At 39.9% G+C, this 27,526-nt stretch overlaps 1 protein-coding gene across 1 annotated transcript in view; it reads right to left on the bottom strand.

The window, feature by feature from the left end:
* Nucleotides 1-21,932, bottom strand: part of LOC109826850 — a 34,698-nt gene extending 12,766 nt beyond the window's left edge. Inside the window, exons 1-4 of the mRNA XM_020393869.1 lie at nucleotides 21,825-21,932; nucleotides 19,291-19,515; nucleotides 18,373-18,528; nucleotides 17,782-17,835 (exon numbers count right to left, since the gene is read on the bottom strand). Of these exons, the coding sequence (XP_020249458.1) occupies nucleotides 17,782-17,835; nucleotides 18,373-18,528; nucleotides 19,291-19,515; nucleotides 21,825-21,932 (543 nt within the window). The remainder of the gene's footprint in view (nucleotides 1-17,781; nucleotides 17,836-18,372; nucleotides 18,529-19,290; nucleotides 19,516-21,824) is intronic.

Raw genomic sequence — 27,526 nt, 5'->3', positions numbered from 1 at the left:
TCATATCACATAGGAATGGGAAGGCCTATCCTCGTACGTGTGACAACGGCTGTCAGGTACTCGAATGGATCTGACCAACCACCGAGCGCCGGTGGCTTTCACCCTTTGCTTGGACAACTGAGGTGAGTCGCATTTATGAGGGTGCAGGTTGATTTGGCACCTGTCTGCTCACTTGTACTGTGGGCGGCTATTCGGCGGGCCTGGAGTACCGTGTCTTCTCTCTTCGTGGGACAGCGTGTTCCTGGTACTCGAGTGGGCTTGGACAGCTTCGCCGAATGCTGGCGGATTCGGCCCTTGACTCAGACAGCCGAGGTGAGCTGCATTTATGAATGTTCAGGTCGACTTGACACCTGCCCAGTCATTCGTACTGTGAGCGGCCACTTGACGGTCTTGGAGTACTGTGCCATCTCCCTTGATTTGTGGGGTTTGACCACTGATGTAACTGTTCCCATACTCCAAGTGGGCAGTTGACAGTGAGCTGGCGAGTCTGCAGGTTGGGTCTGCGGGGCGAGCTGGGTCTGCAGGCAAACTCGAAACAGCAGGCAGACTTAGGTCTGCAGGCGAACATGATCATGCAGGAGAATTTCGAGCTGCAGGCGAGCATGCAGACTTGGGTCTGCAGGCGGATTTGGGACTGCAGGCGAATTTCGAGCTGCAGGCGAGCTCCTGAGCATGGATTGAAGAATATGCCGTAACTTTCAAACCGTAAGTCGGAATTGGACGAGTTATATATGAAAATCGCCTATCTCAACGAGATGGAGTAATCCGAACCAAGCCTAAGGCTTTGGTTTGCTTCCTCCGTTTTGCCAAATTCCTTACGGTTTGGGAGATATCTGTGTTTTCCCCTTTTTTGCTATTTCGGGTGAGGTTTTAGCAGTTTTGTTCTGAACTTCTCTGATAAGGATTTAAAGGCAATTTTTATTGCCTACACAAACATTTCCCAAAGTTTCATCAAGTTTGAAATTGATTTGTTATGTTTAATTGAATTTACAAAATCATGTTTTTCGTTCGTGCATGTTCGTGCATGTTTTTACAAAATAGATGAGTTTTCATAAATGGTAAATGATATTTAAGAAATTCTTTATTTTTAATGTTTATCTATATGTTCAGTAACTTCCCTCAAAATTTTACTATTTTTGGAGTTGATTTACTATGCCCAATTGATTTTACAAAATTGTGTATGTCAGCAGATTTTCATAAACTGTATATCTGTGTTCAAACATTTATTTCTATTAAATTATAAATTATTTTTCATAAATTCTTTCTCTAACATGTTCTTATACATGTATAGAACATTTTCTCAAAATTTCATATTTTTTAGAGCTGATTTACTATTTTTAATTGATTTTATAAAGATGAATATGCAGTGCTACAGTATCAGCGGTCGACCACGCTACAGTGCGGTCGACCGTCTAACTCTCTGCACGTTCTCTCAGTTTTGATAAACTTCATGGTCTACCACCATGGTCGATCATTGTTACTGTATAATCCGACCGTTGAACTTTAACGGTAACTTCTCTTTTTGATTTTTTTAGTGGGTTTTTGAGATTTTTTGAGTTGTTTTCTTCTACCCTATATATACCCCTTTGCCATAACTATTTTCATTATCCAAGAAGTTTTTAAACAAGTTTTAAACAATGGTTTAGATTTGTTTAGTGTTTTTTAAAAGAGTTTTTATTTGGGAAGAAGTTTTACACAAGTGGAGGAGATCATCTATATTGATTGAGCTTCATCTTAATCTATCTCTCCATCTTGTTTTTTAGAGAAGCATTTCTAAACTCTTATCTATTGATTGAGCTTCATCTTAATCTATCTCTCCATCTTGTTTTTTAGAGAAGCATTTCTAAACTCTTATCTAGCTTTACATTTGCATATTTATTTGATTATCATTTTATTAAAGCTAGTTTTGTATTGAGTTTAGATTTAATTTACCTCCTTGTTACACACACCCACATTGAGCTCTTTGTATTTACATACATAGTATATTAGGCTTGTGAGAGATTGTAACATTGAGTTGTGCTTAATTGAGTTCTCGCCTTGTATGAGAGAACAAACCATTTATTGTTACATTAAGAATGTTGTAAGGTTTTCGGTGAGCTTGAAAACCAAGTGTGTTGTTGTGAAGTTTTCGGTGAACTAGAAAACTAAGTGTGAGAAGTGGACGTTGGTCGGTGAACGTTGAAAACCGACATTGTGAGTCAGTGTATATGTTGATCGGTGATCGTTGAAAACCAACATAGTATGGTTGTAAACGTTATTCGGGTGAGCGTAGAAAACCCAGTCATGATAGTGGATTTCTCCCCGGGAGTGGGGAGCGGAGACGTAGGACGGAAGGTCCGAACTTTATGATCATATTGCTTGTTTGAGTTTGGCTTAGCACACTTAGATTTGTTCATCTTTATAGTCTTTCTCTCATTGTTTATTTCATCCACTATATCATTTGTTTATGTTACCCTTGTGTTTGCATATCCTTGCATATATCATACAGTATACCTCTTTGCTAGGATATATCACCTTGTGTATATTACATATTCTTGCACATAACTCTTTGTATATCTATCTTGCAAGAATATATTTATCAATTAGTTTTAATTAGCATAAAATCGGATTAGATTAGCATAAGACCCTAATCGCCCCCTCTAGGGTCTAACATTGAGATCGTGGTGAGACTAATAAACCGTGTATAATGTTTAGGATACCTATAGAGTAGTACGTTGCGCATGGTAATGTGACGAATTAAAATTTTGTAAGGATTTGCATTGTGACGATTATTGATAGCTCGAGTCTTTGGTGGATGCTAGTTATAAATATGACTCATTGTTGAGATATATGACCGAGGTACTTGGCTTTTGAAAGTACATGGAATTATATGCTGATATTTATTTTATCTTCCTAGTGATTGTGAAAGATATCATAAATATGATATTTAATGTCATTACTTTTCTGTATTTGCTTTTCCTTATTTCTTAGTTGGAATTAATGATTAGTGATTCATAATTTGAGGCATATGGTATATACATGAGAATTTTCTTATTTGGATTATTTCGCTCGACGTACCAGTCTCGTGTTGTGGATTTCTAATTATTGATTTTATTTAGATTTGTTTATCTCTAGTTCAGTGTTAATGTTTAGATATCCACAATTTGAGACGTATGGTATATACATGAGGGTTTCATTGTTTGGATTATTTCGCTCGACATACTATGTCTCGTCTTGTAGGTGTTTAAATATTAATTCTATTAAGTTGCTGGAGTTGCTGAACGCAAGCATCGTAGATACAGGAAAAATAATCTAGGTAGACTATGCTTAATAGATAGAGCATCCACTTTATCTAGAAGCCCTTCCCCTGGGGGTGGATGGAGGTGATCTTGCTATAGCGCTTTTGACGCTCTTGTTGTTGTTATTTTTGTTTCAAATTTCTTTTCTAGCAGCTCAGAGTTTCGGAGAGCCGTAGGATGACGGAGTTCTAGCATAGTCGTTGTCACAGATTTTACCATTAGAGGTTCCACTGCAGTTTTGTATTTTCATTCAGACATAGAGTTTCGTTTTTATATTGTAAAGGCAGTGTGCCTTAGTGTAATTTTCAGTTGATTCATGTTGAGATATTTTCATTATTTTCAGAAATCTGATGTATTTCACTTGAGACATGATTTTTATTTATGAGATATTTCCTTCTACATCATGTCTAATACATATATTTCCTTTATTTTGTCTGTTTTGTACTTGTACTTTTATTTGATTCCACTAGAGGATATAATTGTGATTGGTAAAATATGTTATTGTACAGTATGGGTGCATGACATGTTTGACATCTCTGGTTTTATCTTGGACTGCAGTCTTGTGTGAACCCGAGGGCGTCACATTATAAAACTGAGAAAACCTTTGTTTATACTAAATTACATTAAATCTCTTGATTCTTGAGTTTTGTTCACAAAATTCTCTTACTTTATAAATCTCTGAGATATTATGTACTGACCTTCCCAAAGTGTTGGGGAATTTTAGTCTCCCCATGTATTACAATCTCCGCAACTTAAAATTTAACCCACAATCAACAAGTTATAAAACAATCACAATCAATAAGAAGAACGCGAAGATTTATGTGGTTCGATCGACCAAATTTGACCTAAATCCATGGGGGCAACAATACGATAAATCCCTTATGTATCAGGGAGAACTACAAGAAGACCCACTCAACTCTCGTCTCTTAATCTCTGAAACTTACATATATAATTAACTCTCATATTCTTTTTAAAACACACTCCTTGTAATTTTTTTGAAACAAAAAATAGGGTGAGATACCTTGTTCAAATATATTTATATATTATAGCAAATTAGGAAATTAAAGAGCTAAGAAAGCCAAAAATAACATGGAAAAGGAAGGAACCAAAATAGATGAAGTCGGAGGGGAGTGGACTCTGGTCGTCACCCTCCAGACTACATCTACAGTTTTTCCTTTCCTTCCAGAGAACCTACTACATCACTAACAAACATTTACTTCAGTTAGCCACCACAAAAGTACACGCATAGGAAGAGAAAAAGAGCCGAAAGTGATAGGGAGAACAGGAGAACATACTGCCTATAGTTATTCCCCTTGGCCAAAATTTTTCCTTATAACATCTTCCTCATTTACTTTAGCCAATCCCTGCAGTCCCATGTCTACTACAGCACTATGATATCTCCTTCCTCTTCTGCTACTTGAGGCATTTTTCCAGAATAATGTAAAATGATCTGTATTGCAGGCAATTATTTGGGGAGTAACAAGAATCTTGTTGAAAATGAGGTTGTTTCGGCTGCTCTAGATGCACCAGCAAAAACAAGGGAATAACACGCTCCATATCACTCTGTGATTAAGGTTGTCCAGGAACTTATCCTTTTCCGTAATCATGATAATCACCTCCTTAGGCCATTGACTGACATTTGAGGAAGGGAAGAGGGTGGACCATGCAGCAGTTGATAATGAGCATGAAGTGAACAAATGATCAGGAGTTTTCCTTTCCTGATTACATAACTGACAGGAGTCGTCACCAATCCACCCTTTCTTAAGAAGGTTATCAATTGTTTGGAGTTTCTTCTTACTAAGAATCCAAAGGAAGATTTTAACCTTGAGTGGGATGGAGGATTTCCATATGAAACTATGAAGGGGAGAGACAGTTCGATGACAAATGAGTAAAAGGATTTCACAGAGTATGAATTTGAAGAGTTATGTGGCCACCGAACAGAATCCTACTTATTAGGATAGAGCTTGACTTGATCAACGTATGAAGGGAGGTTGTTAATGTATTTTTTATCCTCTACTGTGATGCCTCTTCTGAGAATAGGATTCCATCTCCAGTGGTTGTGACACCATGATCCCTGGGAGGAAACAACACTGGAGGGAGAAAAAGCTAATCTATAGGCCAGTGGAAATAAGCTGCATAAGGAGTTTTCTCTAATTCATTTATCATACCAAAATTTACAGTCTTGCCAATACCAAGATACCATCTTACTAAGCTGTGGAAAGTTGGGTGAAAGGAATGTAAATCTTGGATGAACTAAGATGCATAGCTCTTAGGGGAGTTGGAAATATGGTTGGAATTGTTTGGAGAATAAATGGAGAAGATGACTTTGTTGATGTAACTTTCTCTATCCAGAATTTTCCAAATCCATTTAGAAAGGAGAGCTTGATTAAAGGTGTGCATATTTAGGATACCCAACCCACTAGCACGCTTGTCCGTACGTACAACATCCTACTTAACCAAATTTTTTGCACTGGAGGGCTGGAGATTTCCTCCCAAGAAGAAGTTTCTCCTAATCTTATCAATGGCTTTGATAACCCAGCTAGGATGTTTGAAAAAAGACAGAGTATAGTGGGATGGAAGAAAGAATAGAGTTGATGAGAGTGAGCCTTCCTCCAATAGATAAAGATTTGTTTTTCCAACCTGCCAGTTTTTTGAAAAAGCAGTCAAGTAAATGTTGCCATTCTAGTTTTGAGAGAGAACCTTTCTTAAGAGGAAAGCCTAGATAAGAGAAAGGGAGAGCTCCAAGTGGACAGTTTAACACCTTAGCAATCTGAGAACCTTATGGGGAATTTTGCCTAGATAGAAGAGATTTGGTTTTGAGTAGTTGTCATGGAGACTAGAGACATTTGCAAATATATTAAGGATGGTTTTGAGGACCGCTACATCTTGTGTGGTTGCTTTACAAAAGATGAGAGTATCATCAACAAATTGAAGAGTTCTTAGAGAATTGAGTTCACCCTTGAGATTGAGCTACTGAAGATCTCCTGCTGATACACTGGATTTAATCATTTGACATAGGACATCTACAAAAGAAGGAAAAGGATAGGATACAAGTGGTCTCCCTGCTTGAGACCTCTGAGGCATGAGAAGAAATTTGTGGGAGAGCCATTTACAAGCACAGCTAATTTACAGGAGGAAAGAACTTGGTGAATCCAGTGACACCAAATAGGACTGAAACCTCTTACTTCTAGAAGCTTATGAAGAAAATTCCAGTTAACACGGTCAAAAGCTTTGAATTAGTCCACTTTAATAGCACACAACTCTTTTTTACCAGAGGAAAAGTGGTTGACCATTTCATGGGCTAAGAGAATAGAATCCAAAGCAGACTTACCACTTTGGAAAGCTGATTGGGATGAGTCAGTGAAAGATGGAAGAAGAGGTTTAAGTGTGTTAGCCAGGACATTTGAAAAGATCTTGACTGAGTTGTTAATGAGGCTGATTGGTCTAAAATCCTTAGGAGTGTTTGCACCATCCTTCTTAGGAATAAGGCAAATATAAGAATAATTAATATTATGAAGAAGTTGTGCATTTGAGTAGAGAGTCTGGATGAAGGAAATAACATCTTGTTGGATAGTAGACCAAAAATTATGAAAAAACATCATTGGCAGTCTATCTGGACCTGGGGATTTGTCTGGATGATCGAAGGTCAAAACTTCTTTATTGATTTCTTCAAAAGTGAACTCTAAGTCAAGAGAGTCAGGAGGAGGGTTGGGGTATAACAAGATCCATCCTTGTAATTTTTTGAATGGACAAAGACTGCGAAACCATCTTCTAATGTTGTAATCTTTTACACAAACAAAACTACGAAACCCTCACCTCTCACATAATATTCTTGAATTATGCTACGCTCTCTACTAACCCTAAATTATAAAAATATTGACTCCCCCCCCCCTTGGTTTTTCCTCCAATAATAGAATAATATATATAGGGAAATCAAAACTCTATTTTTAGCCTAACTTCCTAACTAGAATAGGATTCAAACTCCTAATCATGATGAGACTCAATCTCCTAATCATGATAGATCTCTAAGCCTATCTAATTCTCATGAAGTTATACAAAGAGTCAAAGGCATAATCCCAACAATCTCCACCTTGGATTTGATCCCCAACCTCCCTTGAAGATATATCATCGCTGTCTTGGGACTTTGCCTCTCCCGCTAGCATCTTCTATTCTTTTGCACTTCAAATTGAAGCACCTACACTCTTAATCAAAACACCTACACTCCAACTAGATGCCCCGTGAACCTCATTATGTCACTATCCTTGTGGCGCTTCCACCTCTCTTGTGCACACCAGGAGATCCGCCACTGTTTGTGTGAAAATTAGAAGAAAAAATTTGGAAAATTGAATTTGTTTTATCCTCTCTAACGGTCTTAGAAAAAGAATGAGTTACAATTATCTCAATGCAATCTCTCTCTAACTGGCATAGAAAAAAGAAATTACAATCTTCTTAATCGGAATCCCGAATTACAAAAGAGAAGAGGATCGATGGAGACCCTCCCCTTTGTTTAAAATCGGGTTCTTCACGGTGGGGATGAGATGCATCCCTCGAATGCTCACGTCGAGTTTGCTTCGCATTGATGATCTAAATGTCTTGTTTTACTAGAACATGGTCGATTCCCCTTGATTGATATCGAGGATAACTTGCTTGGCAAGTTTGAAAATAATTCTTAACAAGTTTAAGAACTCAGAGCGAGTTTAAACTCTGTAATAGAGTTAATTTGAACCGAAAAACAGTTAATAAGATAAGGATCAAAGCTCCAAAGGATGAATACCAATCTCCCTTTTATGCAGTTTTTGATCTCCAAATTCCAGATCCTTACCCTTGAACTCAATCGAGTTTCTAATATTTACAGGGGGATTTTAGGTGTAACCGCTTCCTTAATCCACTCCTTAATGGGGTGTAACAACCCCTTAAATCGCTCCCCAGATCATGGGGAAAACGGTTTTGAAATCGTTCAGTTCGTGCTTTGAACGAGTCAAATGCTGAAAATAGCGTTTTAGGCCTAAACTCTGCGTTTTAGACTTAAAACGTAGAGTTGGGCCTATCTAGGCTAAAAATGCCATGTTCGCACAGCGTTGTAAGTCTGAAATATAGAGTTAGGATGCAAACATGAACTCTACGTTTTGAGTCCACGAACTCTATGTTTTGAACTTGCACGCTGGGGATGAACCCTGCGTTTTGAACTTGAACGCTGGGGATGACCTATGCTTTTGACTCTGGAACGTGGGCATGAGCCCCAGGCGAGCTTGACGAGCTTTAGGATAAGTCCAATGTTTAGGTGAAGTCCAGTCTTGCAGACGGACTTTTGAACATAACTTGCTGCAAAGAACATGTCATAACTTTCAAACCGTAAGTCAGAATTGGACAAATTATATATAAATTTTGACTATCTCGATGAGACAGAGTTGATCAAACCTACCCAAAGGGTTAGGTTTGCCTCTGTCAGTTTCACCAAATTCCATACGGTTTGAGAGATATCTGCGTTTTGATTTGAAGAGACCGTCAATTTGTAGTCTCTTTTGCTAGAGCTGCAAAGATCGTTATCTTGTAACATTCATCTTGGCTTCTTGACAATATGAGACTCATCATATTGTAACTCCTAATGTTGATTGTGATGGCTGTTGAATTAGATCTTTTATCGGTTATCGTGAAGGTCGTCAGATTATAACCTTTATCGATCTACGTGAAAGTCTTCAAATTATAATCTTCTGGAAGCTGTCAAATTGTAACTTTCATCATTGGTGTTTGATGGGAATCAACTATCTACGGTAATTTTTAGACAGCTTACAGAACCCCCTCCAAAGTTTTTGAAAGTTCGCGGTTGACTGAAATAAATTTTCGGAATACTTTGGATCTCAACTCTGATATTGGAGCTGTTGAATGATTGTTCACTATGCCCGTTTCGACGTCATCGTGAACTTGGTTGCAGAAATTTGCTGAACAGGACCCGTATGACGGCGTTTGTCATAATTCTGCTTCTGGGACACAGGGATTGACCTCTGCATTTTGAACTTGAGATGCGGATCTTACTCTTGCGTTTTGAATTTAGAACACAATATCTGACCTTGGCGTTTTGTATTTGGAACGCAGGATTTGACCTCGGCGTTGTGTTTTTTGCAACGCGGGTCTGACCTCGGCGTTTTGTCTTGAGACACGGAGGTGGCCTTCATGCATTTTGACTAAGTCTTTTAGACTTGTCTTTGACTCATCTGATAGGATTTTTGGCAAACTCTCAGCCATTAACGGATTTGATAAGCCTTTACCGGCTACCGTTTAAGTTGGGCTAGCATGTGGATTGTCTAAGTTCGTTCCACATGTAACGTTGTGCTAAAAGAATGAACTTTCTTAGACTTAATGCTATAATATTGAATACGTAGGCTTCACCATTGTTACGGGAATAGGCTACCCGGCAGCATGTGTCAGATGCAGACTTACCTCTATTTAGGAATCAATATAAAGTCCCCCAGAATGAATTATGGTGTCTTTTTTACGGTGAAAGATAACTGACAACGCGTTTTAAACGTAGACTTATCTCTATTTAGGAGTAAAGATAAAATTCACTAGAATGAATTCTGATGTCTTTTTCATGGTGAAGACTAACCGGCAAAATGCGTATTAGACGTAGACTTATCTCTAATTAGGGATCGAGATAAAGTCCCACATGCGTGTGATACATGGATTCTGGTGTTATTGATAACGACCTGCCATGATGTCAAATACGTAGACTTTTGTCCTTTTAGGGGAAAAGACTAACCGACAACGCGTGTTAGGCGTAGACTTATCTCTACTCAGGATTCAAGATAAAGTTTTCCAAAATGATTCTGGTGTCTTTTTCACAGTAAAAGATTAACCGACAATGCGTGTTAGGCATAGACTTATCTCTAATTAGGGATCGAGATAAAGTCCCCCAGAATGATTATGGTCTCTTTTTCGCGATAAAAGACTAACCGGCAACTCGTGTTATGCATGAAAGGCATTGTTGAATACGTAGACTTTGTCGTTGTTTCTTCCAGTGTTCATTTGAAACACTAAAAGAAAGTTGGGAGTGCCAGAGGTGTAATATTAACTTAGCACGAATTTTCACTTAGAGTAGAATTCAGAAATTTTCTTCATTATCACTAGGATAATTCTAAAAAATCTTTAATCCGCTAGGGAATTTATAATAAAAACTTGCTATTTTTATTAAAAGAGAACTAACAAGTTCATTGTGGGATTTGGCTGTTAGGGGTGTGATGTTAACCTAACAGTATTTGTGGACTTATTATCCTATTAAAGATGATTGATAAGTAATTTTGATTTGATCGTCAGATGTGTGATGTTAACTTGACGGGTTTGTGGACCTATCACTCTATTACAGAGAGTCAATAATTTGATTATCAGATGTGTGATATTAACATGACAGGAAAATATCACGATTGGAGCAACTTTGAGGACCTATCACTCTGTTGATGAGAGTTGATAAGTTAATTTTGTCAGAGGTGTGATATTAACACGACAGGAAAATCTTACGATTGTAGCAACTTTGAGGACCTATCACTCTATTTACGAGAGTCGATAAGTTAATTTTGTCAGAGGTGTAATATTAACATGATAGGAAAATGTTCATGTGACTTGAACTTAGCGTCTCGCTGGGAAGAATTGCTAAAGGGATTTATCATCGAAGGCGATGAATTTGGATACTTGTGATTTGAACATGATTTTAAAAATTTATCACTCTGCTGAAGGGAGTTGATAAATTGGTTATGTATTACTCTGCTGGGGAGAGTTAATAAATGAGTTGCAATTTAAGCAAATTTGTGGACTTATCATCCTATTGATGAGGATTGATAAATTGATTGTCAGAGGTGTTTTGTTAACGTTATAGGGTTGTGAACCTATCGTTCGATTGAAGAGAGTCGATAAGTTGATTTTATCAGAAAAACTCGATGGGGATGATGATCGTCAGAAGTGTAACGTGAATCTAACTGTGTTTCATAATTTAATCATCTTATTGGATAAGAATGATAAGCTGATTGGAGAAGATTTTTGTGGTTGACAGAGGTGTTTTATTAAACATGAAAACTCAAAAAAATATTACAAATAAACCAACCCCCAGTCTTGAACAAGTGTAGGGGGAAAGAAATGGGTAGACAATACGCATCGCCTAGTGGGCTACTATCTGTCAAGTTGTTCAGTGACATTAGAGTATAACGACTATGAAATAGATTCATGTCACACGGCAGGCTGCTATCTGAAGAGTTTGGCTACCAGAGGTAACTATTAACGTGATAGTTTTGTGGACCCGCCATCCTATTGAAGAGGATCGACTTCAATGACTGTAGTATCTTCTCCTTTTGGCTGGGGAGATTGTGCTTGGTCTAATTGCGCAGGTTGGTTCTATGTACTTTGTTCTTCAGCTTTGACCCTAGCAACATTTTCTTGAGCCTGTTCACCTTGAGAGATTAGCTGTCTCTATGAATGACACTCTTTAACCCTCAATTGGGCTAGAAGGTTTGTCTATAGGTTGTGTCGATAAGTTTGCACCAGTGTAGACTGTGTCATACCCGTCGGACATTAAAGAGCCCTACTTCGGAACCTCTCGATGAAGGCTTTCATGGACTCTCCCTCCTTCTGCTTAGTGGCAAGAAGGGTATGGATGGAGACTTCTATATCGTCTTCAAAGAATCTTAACAGGAAGAGTCTCTCTAGATCCGTCCACTTTTGGATACATCCCGCAGGCAGTTTCATGAACCATTTAAAGATAACTCCCTTTAGGGTGCCAATGAACAAACGAGTTAGTATACCGTCGTTTGATATTACATTTCTAGTCTGTGACTTGAAATGATAGATATGTTGATTCGGTGATCCCGTGCCGTCAAAGACTTGTAAGGTTTGGATTTCGAACTTTGGAGGATAAGAGACCACATCCTATTCGGCAGGATAGGGCATGATAACTCCCCCATCTTGGAGCTCGCTTCGGTTAGCAATGGCATTGAGGTGGGCTTCCAGTTCTTCCATTTTAGCAGAATGAGGATTTTGCTCATTCTCAGTCTCTCTCCCTTCTTCAGAGGAAGATTCTAGGTTATGGGCTTCTTGGTTAGAAGCAGCATTATCAATCACTTTTCCCATCCCTTTGCTTCTGTGAGGTCGGGACGAAGACACTCTCCTTCTTCGGGGAGATTCTTGCCTTGGTGTGAATCTGTCTTTTGAGGTTTGGCCTTTTCTGCGACAAGCGTAGCTATCATGTTTCGGATTTCATTAATGGTCTCCTACTGATGGGCCACCATGTTGCGGAGTTCATTAATGGCCTCCTGCTGTGATTCAAGCCTGGCTTGCTGCTAATCAAGTCCTTTTGTGAAATCTTCAGGATTTCATGCCATGTAAGAAGAAGTCTCATGTTCAATGAAAGAACTTAAGGATTGAGACTTCGCGATGGCTGAATGCTCATCATTAGAATTTGTCCCTCTAGCTAATCTTTGGTAATTGACTAGGGGAATGGCTCTCGTTCGAGTCCGAGTGTGTCGATAGATTCCATCAGACCTATTCAAGACAAGAGACTAATCCTTCTCTGACTCATCGGAGCTAGAGACTAATGATCTCCCTCTCCTCACCATGTTAGAAGTGACTCCAAAGTATTCTTCCCCTGAAGTCGCCTTCTTGTAGGAACATCATCGGTTGTTGGGCAAAGCGACGTTCATTGGTCGGTTGAACACCGATGGCTTGGCTGTATGTGAATAGCAATGGCAGCCTGAGAGGACCGTAGAAATCATTCGTTTGCATTGACATGAATGAGGGACTTGTCGTATCGGTCTTTCTCTCGATAGAAATTCCCATAAGTCAGAGACTTGGGATGAACCTCTCATAGGACGTGAGGTTAGTGATGGAACCCCCTGTCCATCAGTGGATGAGACAACTTCTTGGAAAACATTAATTTTAAATCCATGTTGATCTTTTTGAACACGACGAATCACATCGCATTTCAAAGAAAGAACACAAGGGTTGTGTTTAGCTTGAATAACGCAAGACCAAAGTCTGCGTTTTGTTGATGAAACATAGTCCTAAAATCTACATTTTTCTGGTGAAACGCAGTCCTCAGATCTAAATTTTGGTGATGAAACGTAGTCCTAAAATCTACGTTTTGGTTCTGGAACGCACTCCTGAGGGTTGCGTTTTATTTGGGTAACACGCTCCTGAGAGCTGTGTTTTTGTTGAGTAACACGCTCCTGAGAGCTGCGTTTTGGTGAAGTAATGCGCTCCTAAAAGCTGCGTTTAACTTGGCTTTCACGGAGCTCACGTTTGGGCTCATGAACATGAGGCCCACGTTTCGTAGTAGAAACGCCGAGCACAGGGTTGCGTTTCGACTCACAAACACGAAGCTCGTGTTGATTGGAGGATCGGGCTTCTTAGAGTTGTGCTCATTGTCAGGATCTCCTCCTTCGTCGAGCATCATTCTTCTCGGTCTGCTTCAAGGCTTTTGCAGTGGCATCAGCTATGCTGATGGAGTTGGTCGCTGCAATGGGCCTTTTGTGGCCTGATACCTGTCGCTTTGGCGCGGGTGTAGAATTTTCTATTCGTTGGACGAGTTTGGCAGAAGCCGACCTCACTCCTTTAGAGGAGGGGATGTTGAAGCCATCTAGGCCAAAGGGGAAATCCTCCTTTGGTAATACAGCAACAATTGGAGATTTGGTCTCCTTAGAGACTTTGTGGATCTTGCGCATAGCCTTAGGGATAATGGATCTGGAGGAGAGCAATTCCTCATACTTGGCTTCACCATCAAAGTTTCGACCGTTATTCCAACGAGCTTGATGTCAGATTACGCCACCACTTCTTTGATGGTGAAAAAGCTAGTCCCTAGTAGAGTCGCCATCTTTTGTTTGTGGGAAAATTAGAAGAAGAAAATTTAGAGAATCAAATTTATTTTATTCTCTCTAACTGGCTTAGAAAAAGAATGAGTTACAATTCTTTCAATGCAATCTCTCTCTAACTAGCTTAGAAAAAGAAATTACAATATTCTTAATCGGAATCCCAAATTACAAAAGAGAAGAGGATCGACAGAGACCCTCCCATTTGTTTAAAACCGGGTTCTTCACTGTGGCGATGAGATGCCTCCTTCGAATGCTTGCGTCGAGTTTGCTTCTTGTTGATGATCCGAACATCTTGTTTCACTGGAACATGGTTGATTCCTCTTGATTGATATCGAGGATAACTTGTATGGCAAGTTTGAAAAAAACTCTTAACGAGTTTAAGAACTCAGAGCGAGTTTAAACTCTATAATAGAGTTGATTTGAACCAAAAATTGGTTAATAAGTCAAGGATGAAAGCGCCAAAGACTACTCCAAAGGATGAATGACGATCTCTCTTTTGTGCTATTAGCCACATTTTTATCCCTATTTGCATTTCAGTGGGTTGGTCTGGTATGAGAAGTTATGGGAAAGAGGATATTACAGCATCTCTAATTCGTGAATTTCTAATTATCGATGTGTCCTGCATGCTGGGATAAAGCTTTTCCTCTGCATGGGCCTTGTGTAGTAAACCCCCTACGGGAGGTCCTCCGTCCTCATAAACTAGTAAAGAGTCATCCCCGCGAAGCTTTCGGGAAGAGTTTTTGATCTCCAAATTCCAGATCCCTGCCCTTGGACTCAATCGAGTTTCTGATATTTTAGGGGGATTTTGGGTGTAACCGGCCCCTTAATCCGCTCAATAATGGGGGTGTAACAACCCCTTAAATCTCTCCCCAGATCGTGGGGAAAATAGTTTTGAAATCGTTCAGTTTGTTCTTTGAACGAGTCAAACGCTGAAAATAGCGTTCTGGGCCCAAACTCTGCGTTTTAGACTTAAAACGCAGAGTTGGGCCTATTTTAGGCTGAAAACGCCATGTTCGCATAGCATTATAAGTCTAAAATACAGGAAAGAGTATATTACAGCATCTCTAATTCGTGAATTTCTAATTATCGATGTGTCCTGCATGCTGGGATAAAGCTTTTCCTCTGCATGGGCCTTGTGTAGTAAACCCCCTACGGGAGGTCCTCCGTCCTCATAAACTAGTAAAGAGTCATCCCCGCGAAGCTTTCGGGAAGAGTTTTTGATCTCCAAATTCCAGATCCCTGCCCTTGGACTCAATCGAGTTTCTGATATTTTAGGGGGATTTTGGGTGTAACCGGCCCCTTAATCCGCTCAATAATGGGGGTGTAACAACCCCTTAAATCTCTCCCCAGATCGTGGGGAAAATAGTTTTGAAATCGTTCAGTTTGTTCTTTGAACGAGTCAAACGCTGAAAATAGCGTTCTGGGCCCAAACTCTGCGTTTTAGACTTAAAACGCAGAGTTGGGCCTATTTTAGGCTGAAAACGCCATGTTCGCATAGCATTATAAGTCTAAAATACAGAGTTGGGATGCAGAAATGAACTCTATGTTTTGAGTCCACGAACTCTGTGTTTTCAACTGGAATGCTGGCGATGAACCCTGCATTTTGAACTTGAACGCTGGGGATGAACCCTGCGTTTTGAACTTGAACGCTGCGAATGACCTTTGTGTTTTGACTTTGGAACGCGGGCATGAGCCCCAGGTGAGCTTAGCGAGCTTCAGACTAAGTTCAATATTCAGGCGAAGTCCAGTCTTGCAGACGGACGTCAGAACATAACTTGCTGTAAAGAACAGGTCATAATTTTTAGACCGTAAGTCAGAATTGGACGAATTATATATAAAAATCGACTATCTCGATGAGACAGAGCTGGCAAAACCCGCCCAAAGGGTTCAGTTTGACTCTGTCAGTTTCGCTAAATTCCTTACAGTTTGAGAGATATCTGTGTTTTGATTTGAAGAGATCGTCATCTTATAACCTTCGTCTTGGCTCCTTGACAATATGAGACTCATCAGATTGTAACTCCTGATGTTTATTGTGAAGGCTGTTGAAGGTCATCAGATTGTAACATTCATCGATCTACGTGAAAGTCTTCAAATTGTAGCATTCTGGAAGCTATCAAATTGTAACTTCCATCATCGGTGTTTGATGAGAATCAATTGTCTGCAGTAATTTTTAGACAATCCACAGCCACGTCTAACATTAGAAGCAAATCAACCATTCTTCTCCTCCCAACTTGAGCCTGAAAATAGTCTCTCTCCACTTACTATCCTTGTGATCCACCTGTCGCTCATCTCAAACTATATCGCTACACCTTTCATGCTCCATACGACGAGCTGGATGTATTCATCTTCTCCATCGATTGGCTTAGACTAAACATTAGCACTCATCATCTTCAAATCCAATGCCACAATCTCCATCTCCATGTGTGTCACTTGGTCGTGCCTGCTTGCGAACTCCACCTAATATGTCTTTACACCAGTCTCATTCATCACATGCTCGTTCATCGTATTTGCTATCAGATCTATCTTGTCATCATCATCAAAACTTTCCTCTATCTTTTGACTAATTCAAACAAAATCTAAAAAAGCAACCCCTCCCATAGTGTTAAGAGCACTCAAAAACCTCATAATCAACTCTTGGATCACTAAAATCTGACTCCTATTCACCCATTTATTGACATCAATTTTGACCGTTAGATATGAATCAAAACACCAAACTCCTAATTAAAACCCAAACACCTAATCACTTTGTCACAAACCATCCTGAACTACAATCAAGAAGAAATATACCGTGATTTACGTGGTTCTATCGACCAACTTTGACCTACATTCACAAGATAATAATACGAGAAATCTACTATGTAACAGGAGAACTACAATGAACCAATCAACTCTCGTCTCTCAATCTCTTAACCTTACATACATAATCAACGCTCAAATTCTCTACAGAATCCACTCCTTACAATATTTTAAACAAACAAGGACTATGAAATCCTCTCTCAATGTTGTAATCTTTTATACGGACAGAAACTATGCAACTCTTGCCTCTCACATAATATTCTTGAATCAGGATTTGCCTTCTACTAACCCTAAATTACTAAAATATTGACTCTCTCTCTCTCTCTCTCTCTCTCTCTCTCTCTCTCTCTCTCTCTCTCTCTCTCTCTCTCTCTCTCTCTCCTGGTTTTTCCTTCAACAATTGAAGAATATATATAGGAAAATCAAAATCCTATCTTAACCCTAACTTCCTAACTAAAATATGATTTAAATTTCTAATCATAATGAGACCCAATCTCCTAATCATGATAAATCTCTAACCCTGTCTAATTTTTATGAAATTCTACAAAGAGTCAAAGACACAATCCCAACACAAAGTTCAGTGGGGATTTACTGTTGATTTCTAGAGGTTTTTGCTTATAAACTCAAAGTTTTCTTCATTTACCAAAAAAACCTACTAAGTTGTATATGTCCAATAAACCCAATATATAGAAAGTTTGTTTAATTACCTTGAATGCAGTTATAATCCACAACAACAACAACAACAAAGGAAGGAAACCAAAAGAAAAAAAAGCTTAGCACATATGAAAGAAAAAAAGGGAAGAGAAAGAAAGAAAAGAAAGGAAAAAGTTATGCACATATGAAAGATTTATGAAACTAACCGTCCAATATGTGAAGAGCCGAGTGGCATTGTCTCCATAAAGTTGGGGATTGACCTGAAATAATATCACACCATAATTTTAGTTATGAGTTGAATAAACCATGGAAAGAAAGATACAATTGCGTTTGAGATATAGGAAAAGATAAGTCTAAAATAACATGAAAATAACACATCGAAGGTCTTTGTATATTTTATCTTAAGAAATTCTGTAAAGTAGAATTTATTATTTCTTCTTCCACAATTTTTTAGATATTGTGTTATGTTTAAAACTAATTTAGCTAATATCTAATAATTAAAAAAGCACCCTTCAACAACTGACTAAGATACGTAGCTTTTATATTTAAGTTGGGAAAAAAAGTACAACAGAGTTAAGTGGGCTAAGGGATCTACACATCAACTTTTTGATCTTTTGATTTTTCTCTGTCATCCATGATACGTGATACACATCAACATAGTTTTTATGAGTATCACACATTAATAAAATAAAATTGAATGGATAAAAAGATTAGTGCATAGAGTTCCCGATCTGCTTAAGTTTATTTCACTTTAAATTACTGGTTAAGTTGAAAGAAAATAATAATAATGATATTACCATCAATCCTGCTTCGACAGTATTTCGATTATAATTATCTGATGTGACCCAAATCTGAGCAAGGCTAAAATCACCAGGTTCAACTCTAGGATTCCATGCGTTTATGTCACATCTAGTTCCATAGAATGGACCTCCACGTAGAATAGCTAAAGAATGCTACAAGAAAAATCAGTCCAATTTATGAAAACAGACTTATAAAACTGTTAGAAAAATCTACTAAACAGAATGGGTGTAAATTTCACAAAAAACCCCCCTTAAGCTTGGGGGCTTCTCCGATGACCATCCCTAACTTTTAAAATATCACAGAACGCTCCATTAAGTTTTGGGGTTCTCGGAAAACTCACTTCAACATTTAATGTTATTTAAAAAATCCCTACAAGCGCGAACAACTATTTTCACTAGAAAGCATATCCCTCTATGCATTTCATCCACCCATGTGAAAATTATGGTTAACGTGTTAGGATAATTTTTGAAAAATGTTGAAAGTTAAAGAGGATCTACTGAAAACCCCAACAATTAAGGAGCATTTGTGACATTTTGAAAGTTAAATCGGGTATTTTGGGAAACTAAGAGCTGTTTTCTGAAATTCGCCCTTATCTAGAATCTAGTCTCTCAAATCTCTAAGAATTCCATATTAGTTCTTCAAATCTTTGAAATTGCTGATTTATCCCTCAAATTCTAAAGAATCTTGTAATTAAGTCCCTTAATAACCAAAACCCCCCTCAGCTAATGTTTTTTTAACATGAAGGGGTTTTAAGGATAACGTAATCTAAGGGGTGTTCTGGTCATTGAGGGATCAAATTACAAGACCCATAGGATCTGAGGGACTTATGAGAAACTTCAAAAAATTGAGGGACTAGTATCTAAGGAACACTAAATAAGTTTTTAAAATCAGTGTTGCTTGTCTTTTAATTATACCTCATGTTCTCCGCCAGCTGATGGAGGAACATTTAGATCATGAAAGTTTGGTGGATATTTTTTCCCGAAACTTGCAAGTGAAGAGGATCTGAGGATATGAGTCTCTTGAATTCTTCGGATAGGAATTGTCCCTTTTGGACATTTTCCATTGATATGCCAATCTTGAGGAATTACATTTGAAGATTCTTCATTATGGATGTAACTTGGATTGAAGGTAGGTTTCAACTGCACAGAATAAAAGACACTAATAAGTATTGATAATCAGGAGAAAAATAATATGTGTTATTGTACTGAACTGAGAATATGATACAAATATATAGACAACACATGGCTTTCAGCTATAATAGGGTTCATAATCATCGAGAAGACATGGGTCAGAGTGGGCCAATATTGGGCTTGTACATACATAAATATAAACTATTTTACGCCCCCCCCCCCCCCAAAAAAAAAAAAAAAACAACACCTACCCAGAAAACTTAAGGTGAATCAAATACCAAAAGTTTGGACAAAAAATAAAGCAGTTGAGTGGTAGTTTGTGTCTTAGTGACTATATCTCCAAGTTGATCTTTTGATATTATTGTAAGATAGATATGATGAGGACAATAATCATTTCGGACAATATGACAGTCCTCCTCAATGTGTTTAGTATGCTCATGGAACACCGGATTATAAATAATGTGTATACCGTAGGCGTCTAAAAATGCTTATAGGTGTCCGCACACAGCTCGAGACGGAGAGAAGACGACGAACGTCGTTATCCGAGTCTAAGAGGATTATCTGACACCGACAAGCACATAAAGCAAAACGGTGAACTAAGTGGCCTGCGCGCTCAACAGTCGGCACCCGCGTGTAAATCAGTTCGCACGCGTCGGTCAACACGCGCTGGCAATCAGCTCGTGCGCGTCAATCAACATGCGCATGTCAATCAGCTCGTGCGCGTCGGTAAGCCCGCGCACGTCAACCAACAGGCGTCAATCAACATGCGCATGTCAATCAGCTCGTGCGCGTCGGTAAGCCCGCGCACGTCAACCAACAGCGCCCGTCAATCAGCTCGCGCGCTTCCGTCAGCTCCAAGTGTCCGAACACGTTCAACAATTAGCCCGCACGCGTAAGTCAACTCGCGCGCGTCAATAAGCTCAAGCACATCAATCAACTCGCGCGCATCAGTCAACTCGCACGTAGCGTACAAGTCAACACGACGGGCGAGTAAACAAAACGGCAAAAACTACAAGTCCCTGAAAGTCAAAAAACACAAAAGGATTCAGCAAAGGCCAAGTTTCACGTGCCCACGCGGATCGGACAAATCTGACCCGCGCTCGCGGGGGTCAGGCAAATCCGACCCGCGCTCGTACGGGTCGGACGAATCCAACCCGCGCTCGCGTGGGTCGGATCTGACCGACCTGTGCAGGCACGTGTCAGACCATGCCATGCCTCCCGCGCTGTTTTCAACCCCCGGACGCGTTTTCGATGGTTTTGATCGGTTTTCTCGGTTTTTATCCATTCCAGGGGTTCCCAACTAATTTGATATCATCTATAAACATGGTTAGGTCGTTATTAACCGAAGATAAGGTCAAATCATCCATTCTTATCCGAAAACCCTTAACCAAAGCCTATAAATACATGCCTTGGTGCTCATTTCACGGGGGGAGATTTATTATCAAGACGAGAAGGTGCTGTCGAACTCCAGAGCCAAGAGCCATGAATTTCAGCGAGGGTTAACGAGATCCCGGCCAACTAGCATAAAGAAGGAACTATTCGAAGGATCTGAAGCCTACTCCTACCGTTCCTTGAGATTAGGCTTGGTCTTAATCTCGAGAAGAGTGCTGATTTTGCTTGTTCGATCTTAATGCTTCAAATCAAATACTCCCTCGGTGAAGGTGAAGCTCTACTCAATTTCCCATCAACCGGATCAAAATCTAAGGCGGTCCACGAATATTAAAATCCCGGTACAGGCAAAGATCCCGCACAAGCAGAAGACCAATAAACGATCTCTCTGCGTTTGTTTGATAGAGTTGTAATTTTTATTTCTTTTATTGTGTAAAGAGTCTTATAAAAAGACCAATGTTTTGAACTTATTGTAACGACCAAAGTTATAATGAGTTATACAATGAAGAAAGCAAACTTTTGACAAGAACAAACTGGCGACCATAGTGAGAACCGACAGCCTTTCTGTGAAGGCTGACGTGTCACAACCTCAGATCTAGATCCGGATTGAAGAAAAGGTTAAGTGCGAGTTCGACCATCGGAAGTATGAGGAGTATCTATCATCCTCCTCCTCCAGATCCTCCTCGACTCGTAAGCATAGGAAGATCAACACACCTGATGCTACGATAGCTGTACCTTATAACACCCCTCCGGCTTCTAATAAGATCGGATCTGCAGATCTGAACTCCTCCTCAATTAGGGAGTTAAGTACTGAAGGCGCGTCAATCCTATTGAAGAGGGCACGCCAAAGGCAACACCAATGACTTGCGCGTCATCTTGTTACAACTATAACAAGATCGGTCATTAGACCAAGGATTGTCACAGTGCACCAGCAGGAGGTCAGCAGGGCAGAGCCCAGGGCCAGCAGCAGGGCCGTGATTACGGCCAGCAACAGAGGATTGAGGCATCACATGTCGTTCCAAGGATTGAGGGGCCATTAGGCTAGATTCGCGTTATCCAGGAGATTCCTAAAGGACAGACAGTCACATATATTCCACCGTCAGTAGTTTAGAAGTCGCCAGCCACCAGCAGGGTTTATGCAGTCGTACCACGTGATCATGGTGTGAGTAGAGCTATAGTGGAAGATACTTTCTTAGTGAATTCCTTTCTAGCTCGGATCTTATTTGATTCAGGAGCTTCCCATTCTTTTATTTCTCACACCTTTATGAATAGGCTTCTATTAGTTGCATATCCCTTAAATGCATCGTTATCCATCTCTACACTCTTAGGGGAGGTATCCCTATTAGAGAGTATTTGTAAGAGATGTGTCATCAGTCTAGATTAGTCCTAGTTTATCATCAATTTGATCATTTTGCAGATGTCAAATTTTTACATTATTCTAGAAATGGATTGGCTATCATCCTATCATGTCAGTATCGACTATTTTGCTAAAACAGTCAGCTTACGGGCGTCCGATGGGTCTGAGTTGATCATAGCAACCTCGCATGGCCACCAATTTGCGAAGTCATTTCTGACATACATTGAGGAGGTGATGCTGAGGGATTAGAGTGCTGATTTTGGTGAAACTAGAGTTGTCTCAGATTATCAGACGTCTTTCAGGATATACCTGGGTTACCTACTATGCGAGCGGTTGAGCTTTGCATTGAGTTGCAGCCAAGCACAACACCGAGCACCCTATCTTATGGCACCTGCTGAGATGAGGGGGATACATAATCAATTTGATGAGTTGTTATCTCTGGGCTTTATTCTCCAAAGTCATTCTCCGTGGGGAGCGTCAGTCCTTTTTGTGAAGAAGATGGACGGTAGTATGCGTTTATGTATTATTATCATGAGTTGAATAAGGTCACTATTCGCAACAGGTATCCACTACCGATGATTGATGACTTATTCAACCAGCTATAGGGAGCGTAACATTTCTCAAAGATTGATCTTCATTCTGGTTATTATTAGTTACAGGTTTGGGAGATGGATATTACCAAGACCGCCTTTCTGACTTGATAAGGGTCTTTTGAGTTTCTTGTCATGCCATTTTGGCTGATCAATGCACCTGTTGTATTCATAAACTTGATGAATCTGGTTTTCTGACTATACTTTGACCAGTTCGTGTTTGTATTTATCAATGAGATCATCATCTATTCGAGATCGGAGGCAGAACACGAGCAACACCTGATTGGCATTGCAGACTTTGCTGGAGCATCAATTGTATGCCAAGTTTAGCTAGTGTGAGTTTTGGCTATCTGATGTCAGATTTTTTTAGGCCATGTTATCAGCAAGGAGGGCATTATAGTGGATCCAGCTAAGGTTGAGGCAGTACTGGATTGGGAGCCACTGAAGACTGTTACGAAGACCTATAGTTTCTTGGATTTGATCAGCTATTACAGAAAGTTCATTCAAGAATTCTTAAAGATTATGACACTGTTTACATGCCTTATGAAGAAGGGTATACCATTTGTTTGGCACATGCCAGGAAGCCTTTGAGACTTTAAAGGCTAAGTTGACTACAGCGTCGTTATTGACTATTCTGAACAGTGATAAGACTTTTATCGTCTACACGAGCGCATCGTATCGGGTCTAGAAGGTGTTTTGATGCAGACCCAGAGAGTGATAGCATATATCTCATGGTAGTTAAGGACGCATGAGCAGAATTATCTCACGCGTGACTTCGAGCTAGCAATAGTAGTCTTCACACTGAAGACATGGAGTTGTTACCTGTATAGAGTAAAGTTCGATCTATTCATGGATCACCAGAATTTGAAGTACATTTTCTCCTAGAAGGAGCTAAATTAGAGATAGCGATGATAGGTTGATTTTATTAAGGATTATGAATATGTGATTCAGTATCATCCGGGTAAGGCAAATGTGGTAGCGGATGTGTTGAGCAGAAAGCGTTAGCATCAGATTGCAGCTTTGAGGTGCTATTTGTATCGAGATCTTCACACCCTTAGCCAGTTTGACTTTAGGCTGGAGATTGGAGGGAGTAGCGTATTTTTGGGAGCTTTGTCCGTGTAACTATCTTAGACTGATAGAGTGGTCAGAGCTTAGTTAGAGGACTCTTGGATTCAAATCCGAAAGGCGGAGATTTCCAAAGAGACCAAGACTGATTGGACAATTAGAGCAAATGGAGGCCTTCGAATAAAGGGCTGATTTGTGATGCCAGGAAATCTGCAGCTGAAGAAGCACTTATTTTATATGGTGCATCGTACCAGGTACACAGTGCATCCAGGCATAACAAAAATGTACAAGGACTTGAAAAGATATTTTTGGTGGAGAAACATGTGTAGGGAGATTGCAGAGTATGTGGCTAAGTGTTTTACCTGTCAGTAAGTGAAGATAGAACATTAGAGACCCACAGAAACCCTACAACCTTTACTTATTCTGGAGTAAAAGTGGGCAGATATTTTTATGTATTTTATTATAGGACTGCCTAGGTCGAAGAAGAAGAATGATTCTGTTTGGGTAATTGTTGATTGGTTGACGAAGTCGACACATTTCATACTAGAAAAGATGACATACACGGTGGAGACTCATGTGAGGATATTCATTCGAGAGATCGTGAGATTGCATGGAGTTCCAAAAATGATTATATCAGACTGAGGCTCAGTTTTTAGTTCAAAACTATGGAGGAGCTTCCAAAATTCTTCCGGTAGCCAGTTATCGTATTCTAGTATGTTCTACCCACAGACAGATGGACAGATGGACAGACAGAGAGAGTCAACCAAGTATTGGAAGATATGTTACGAACGTGCGTTATTGATTTCCAGGGCAACTAGGAGGATCATATTTCAGTGATTGAGTTCACTTATAATAACAGTTATCAAGCGATGATAGGTATGGTACCGTATGAGGCATCATACAGAAGGCCTTGTAGATCCCCTATTTGCTAGGAAAAACCAGAGGACACCTTGTTGCTTAGACCAAAACTCGTAAGACAGACTCTAGAGAAGGTAGCACAAATTCGAGAGCTTATTCTTGCAGCACAGAGTCGGTAGAAGAGTTATGCAGATCAGAGGCGATGACCGTTAGAGTCCAAGCTTGAGGATTATGTTTTATTAAAAGTATCGCTGATGAAGGAGTTCAGTGATTTAGCAGGCGGGGAAAGCTTGTCGCGAGGTATATTGGTCCGTTCAGGATTATTGAGCGCATTGGAGCCGTATCATATATGTAGGTGTCAAAAAATACTTACGTGCATCCAAATACTGCTCAAGACAAAGAGAAGATGATAAACGTCATTATCTTAATCAGGGGGGATTATCCAAAGGAAGCGAAACAACATAGAAGAACAATGTGCATATCAACAACAAAATACACTGACAGGCGACGTGCATAGGCGCGACAACCCATAATGACGCGCCTAAGGCGCGACAACCCATGGTGACGCGCCTAAGGTGCGACAGTCCATGGTGACGCGCCTAAGGCGTGACAGTCCATGGTGACGTGCCAAAGGTGCGGCAGCAAAGGGTGATGCGTAAACTGTAGAGTAGCCTCTTATGTAAATTGTTGGTAATTTTTAAGATCTCTTGAAGGTCCACGTGGCAGCATACCAGAAAGAAAACATGTACTGGCATGGATAAACAGTTAAACCATGAAAAAAGTGGCTAAAAGTCATGGGAGAACGGTTTTGAACATGTTGGAACATGGCAGAAACTGTCTCTTTGGCCGTGCCAGCCCACGCTGCCGCGCTAATAGCAGCGACAGTGTATACTGACGTGCCCAAAGAGCGTACACTAGGTCAATTATATTGCTTTTATTTCCAATTTTGTGCACCCATATCCCTATAAATACCTCTCTAGACACGAAACAAAAGAGAGGGAGCAGAATATAGCTGAGAGACTTGAGCTTTTTGTGAATTTGAGCAAGAGAGAGTCGTCATTCTTCACAAACATCCTCAAGAAGCTTTTGGCGATTCCTAGAGATCTAAGCTCTGACTTGATCTTTGGAAGAGTGAACATCTTATATCGATAAGATATTCGCTTAAGATTCTTACTTCGATAAACAAAGAAGAATATCCAAAAGCCTTCACGATTCAATCAGAATCTGTGAATCGGTGGTCCACGGGCTAACGCACCCCCGGCACATGCAAAGATCCAGCGCAAGCAGCGATCCAAATAACAATCCAGTGTTTGTTTCTAAGGAGCTTGTAATTTAATTTTTGTTGTAAAGTGTAGTTTTACAAAGTACGAAGCTTACTCTTTTGTATTCATTATAATCGATAAACAGTTATAATGAATTCTACAATAAAACTTGTTTCTGGCGCCAACAAACTGGTGACCACAGTGGGAGCTAACGGTCTCGCTACCGAGACCGACGTGTCGCAGCCGATCAAGATACTGATTGAATCAACGGTCGAGTACGAGTTCGACAAAACCAAATTTGAGTAATATCTCTCATCATCCTCTTCAAGATCTCCATTATCGGGCAAGTACAAGAGGATCTCACCATTGAAGAAGGCTTACATACTAAAGAAGGCCCAAGGTGAAGACTCTCACCCAATTGTTGCCGAGGCCTCCCCTTGCCAGCTTTTGTACTTTGCATGAAGATCAAGGCAAAGCTCCGGTCAAAGAACGCTTGGGTCCGGTGAACAAAATCCAAATGATTTGTCAGGCTGGGAGTCATACACGTCCTCCCACCAACCCAAAGTAATTCCAAGTTGGGAAAATTTTAATTTTCACCCGCTTGGGGGCTTGTAATGAAATTCAGGATCCTGTTAAGACTCCGCACCCGTAAAGGGGTGGTTCTAAACGTGTTATTCTGACATAACCTTAGATCACTCGATGGCAACCATAAATTGTCCTGAGAATGCCAACAAGGCTTTACACCCTAAGAAGAAAACGGGTTCGTCAAAAGACATCGTTATACCTGGGGGGTCATACCAACAGACGATAGGATTTTTCGGTAATCATACCAATGAATTGTACTATCAAACTGGAGGTGTGAATAAATTTCAAAGGAGAATTGTCCGAGGAATGAGCTCTTATAGTTCCTATGCGCGACTCATTAGAGCAGTACTATCAGAATGCGGCAACTCCAAATGAGGAGTCATCCCGCAAAGAGTCTCAGTGTTCCCAAAACTTTTTACCAAAATGTCGAAATCCAAGCCGAGACATTTCCACAAGATAAGATCAGCTATCCAAGATGACGAATTCCCTGAAGTCACCATTAACATGGCTGATAAAAGAAAATCTAAGCGGCATTCAAGTGAATCAAATCCTGACTTTTCCTCGGAAGGAAAAGTCAATTCAAGAATTGCTCAACGGATGTCTCGACTCCAGTTAAGAGCCATCAGATGTAGGAAGGAAAAGTCAATTCAAGAATTGCTCAACGGATGTCTCGACTCCAGTTAAGAGCCATCAGATGTAGGGATTACAAGAAAATGCATGAAGGAATCTCAACGGATGTCTCGACTCCAGTTAAGAGCCATCAGATGTAGGGATTACAAGAAAATGCATGAAGGAATATCCTCAGAGGATGAACTTTCGGACACTTGTTCTGCGATTGCTTCAGATGATACAATATCTAGCACGGGGCAAGCCAGAGAAATGTTCACAATCACTCCTGATCAATTTGCTTAAAT

This window comes from Asparagus officinalis, chromosome 10 (genome assembly GCF_001876935.1).
Source record: "Asparagus officinalis chromosome 10, Aspof.V1, whole genome shotgun sequence".
Classification (NCBI taxonomy): Eukaryota; Viridiplantae; Streptophyta; class Magnoliopsida; order Asparagales; family Asparagaceae; genus Asparagus; species Asparagus officinalis.
This window is presented reverse-complemented; position numbering and strand designations above follow the sequence as displayed.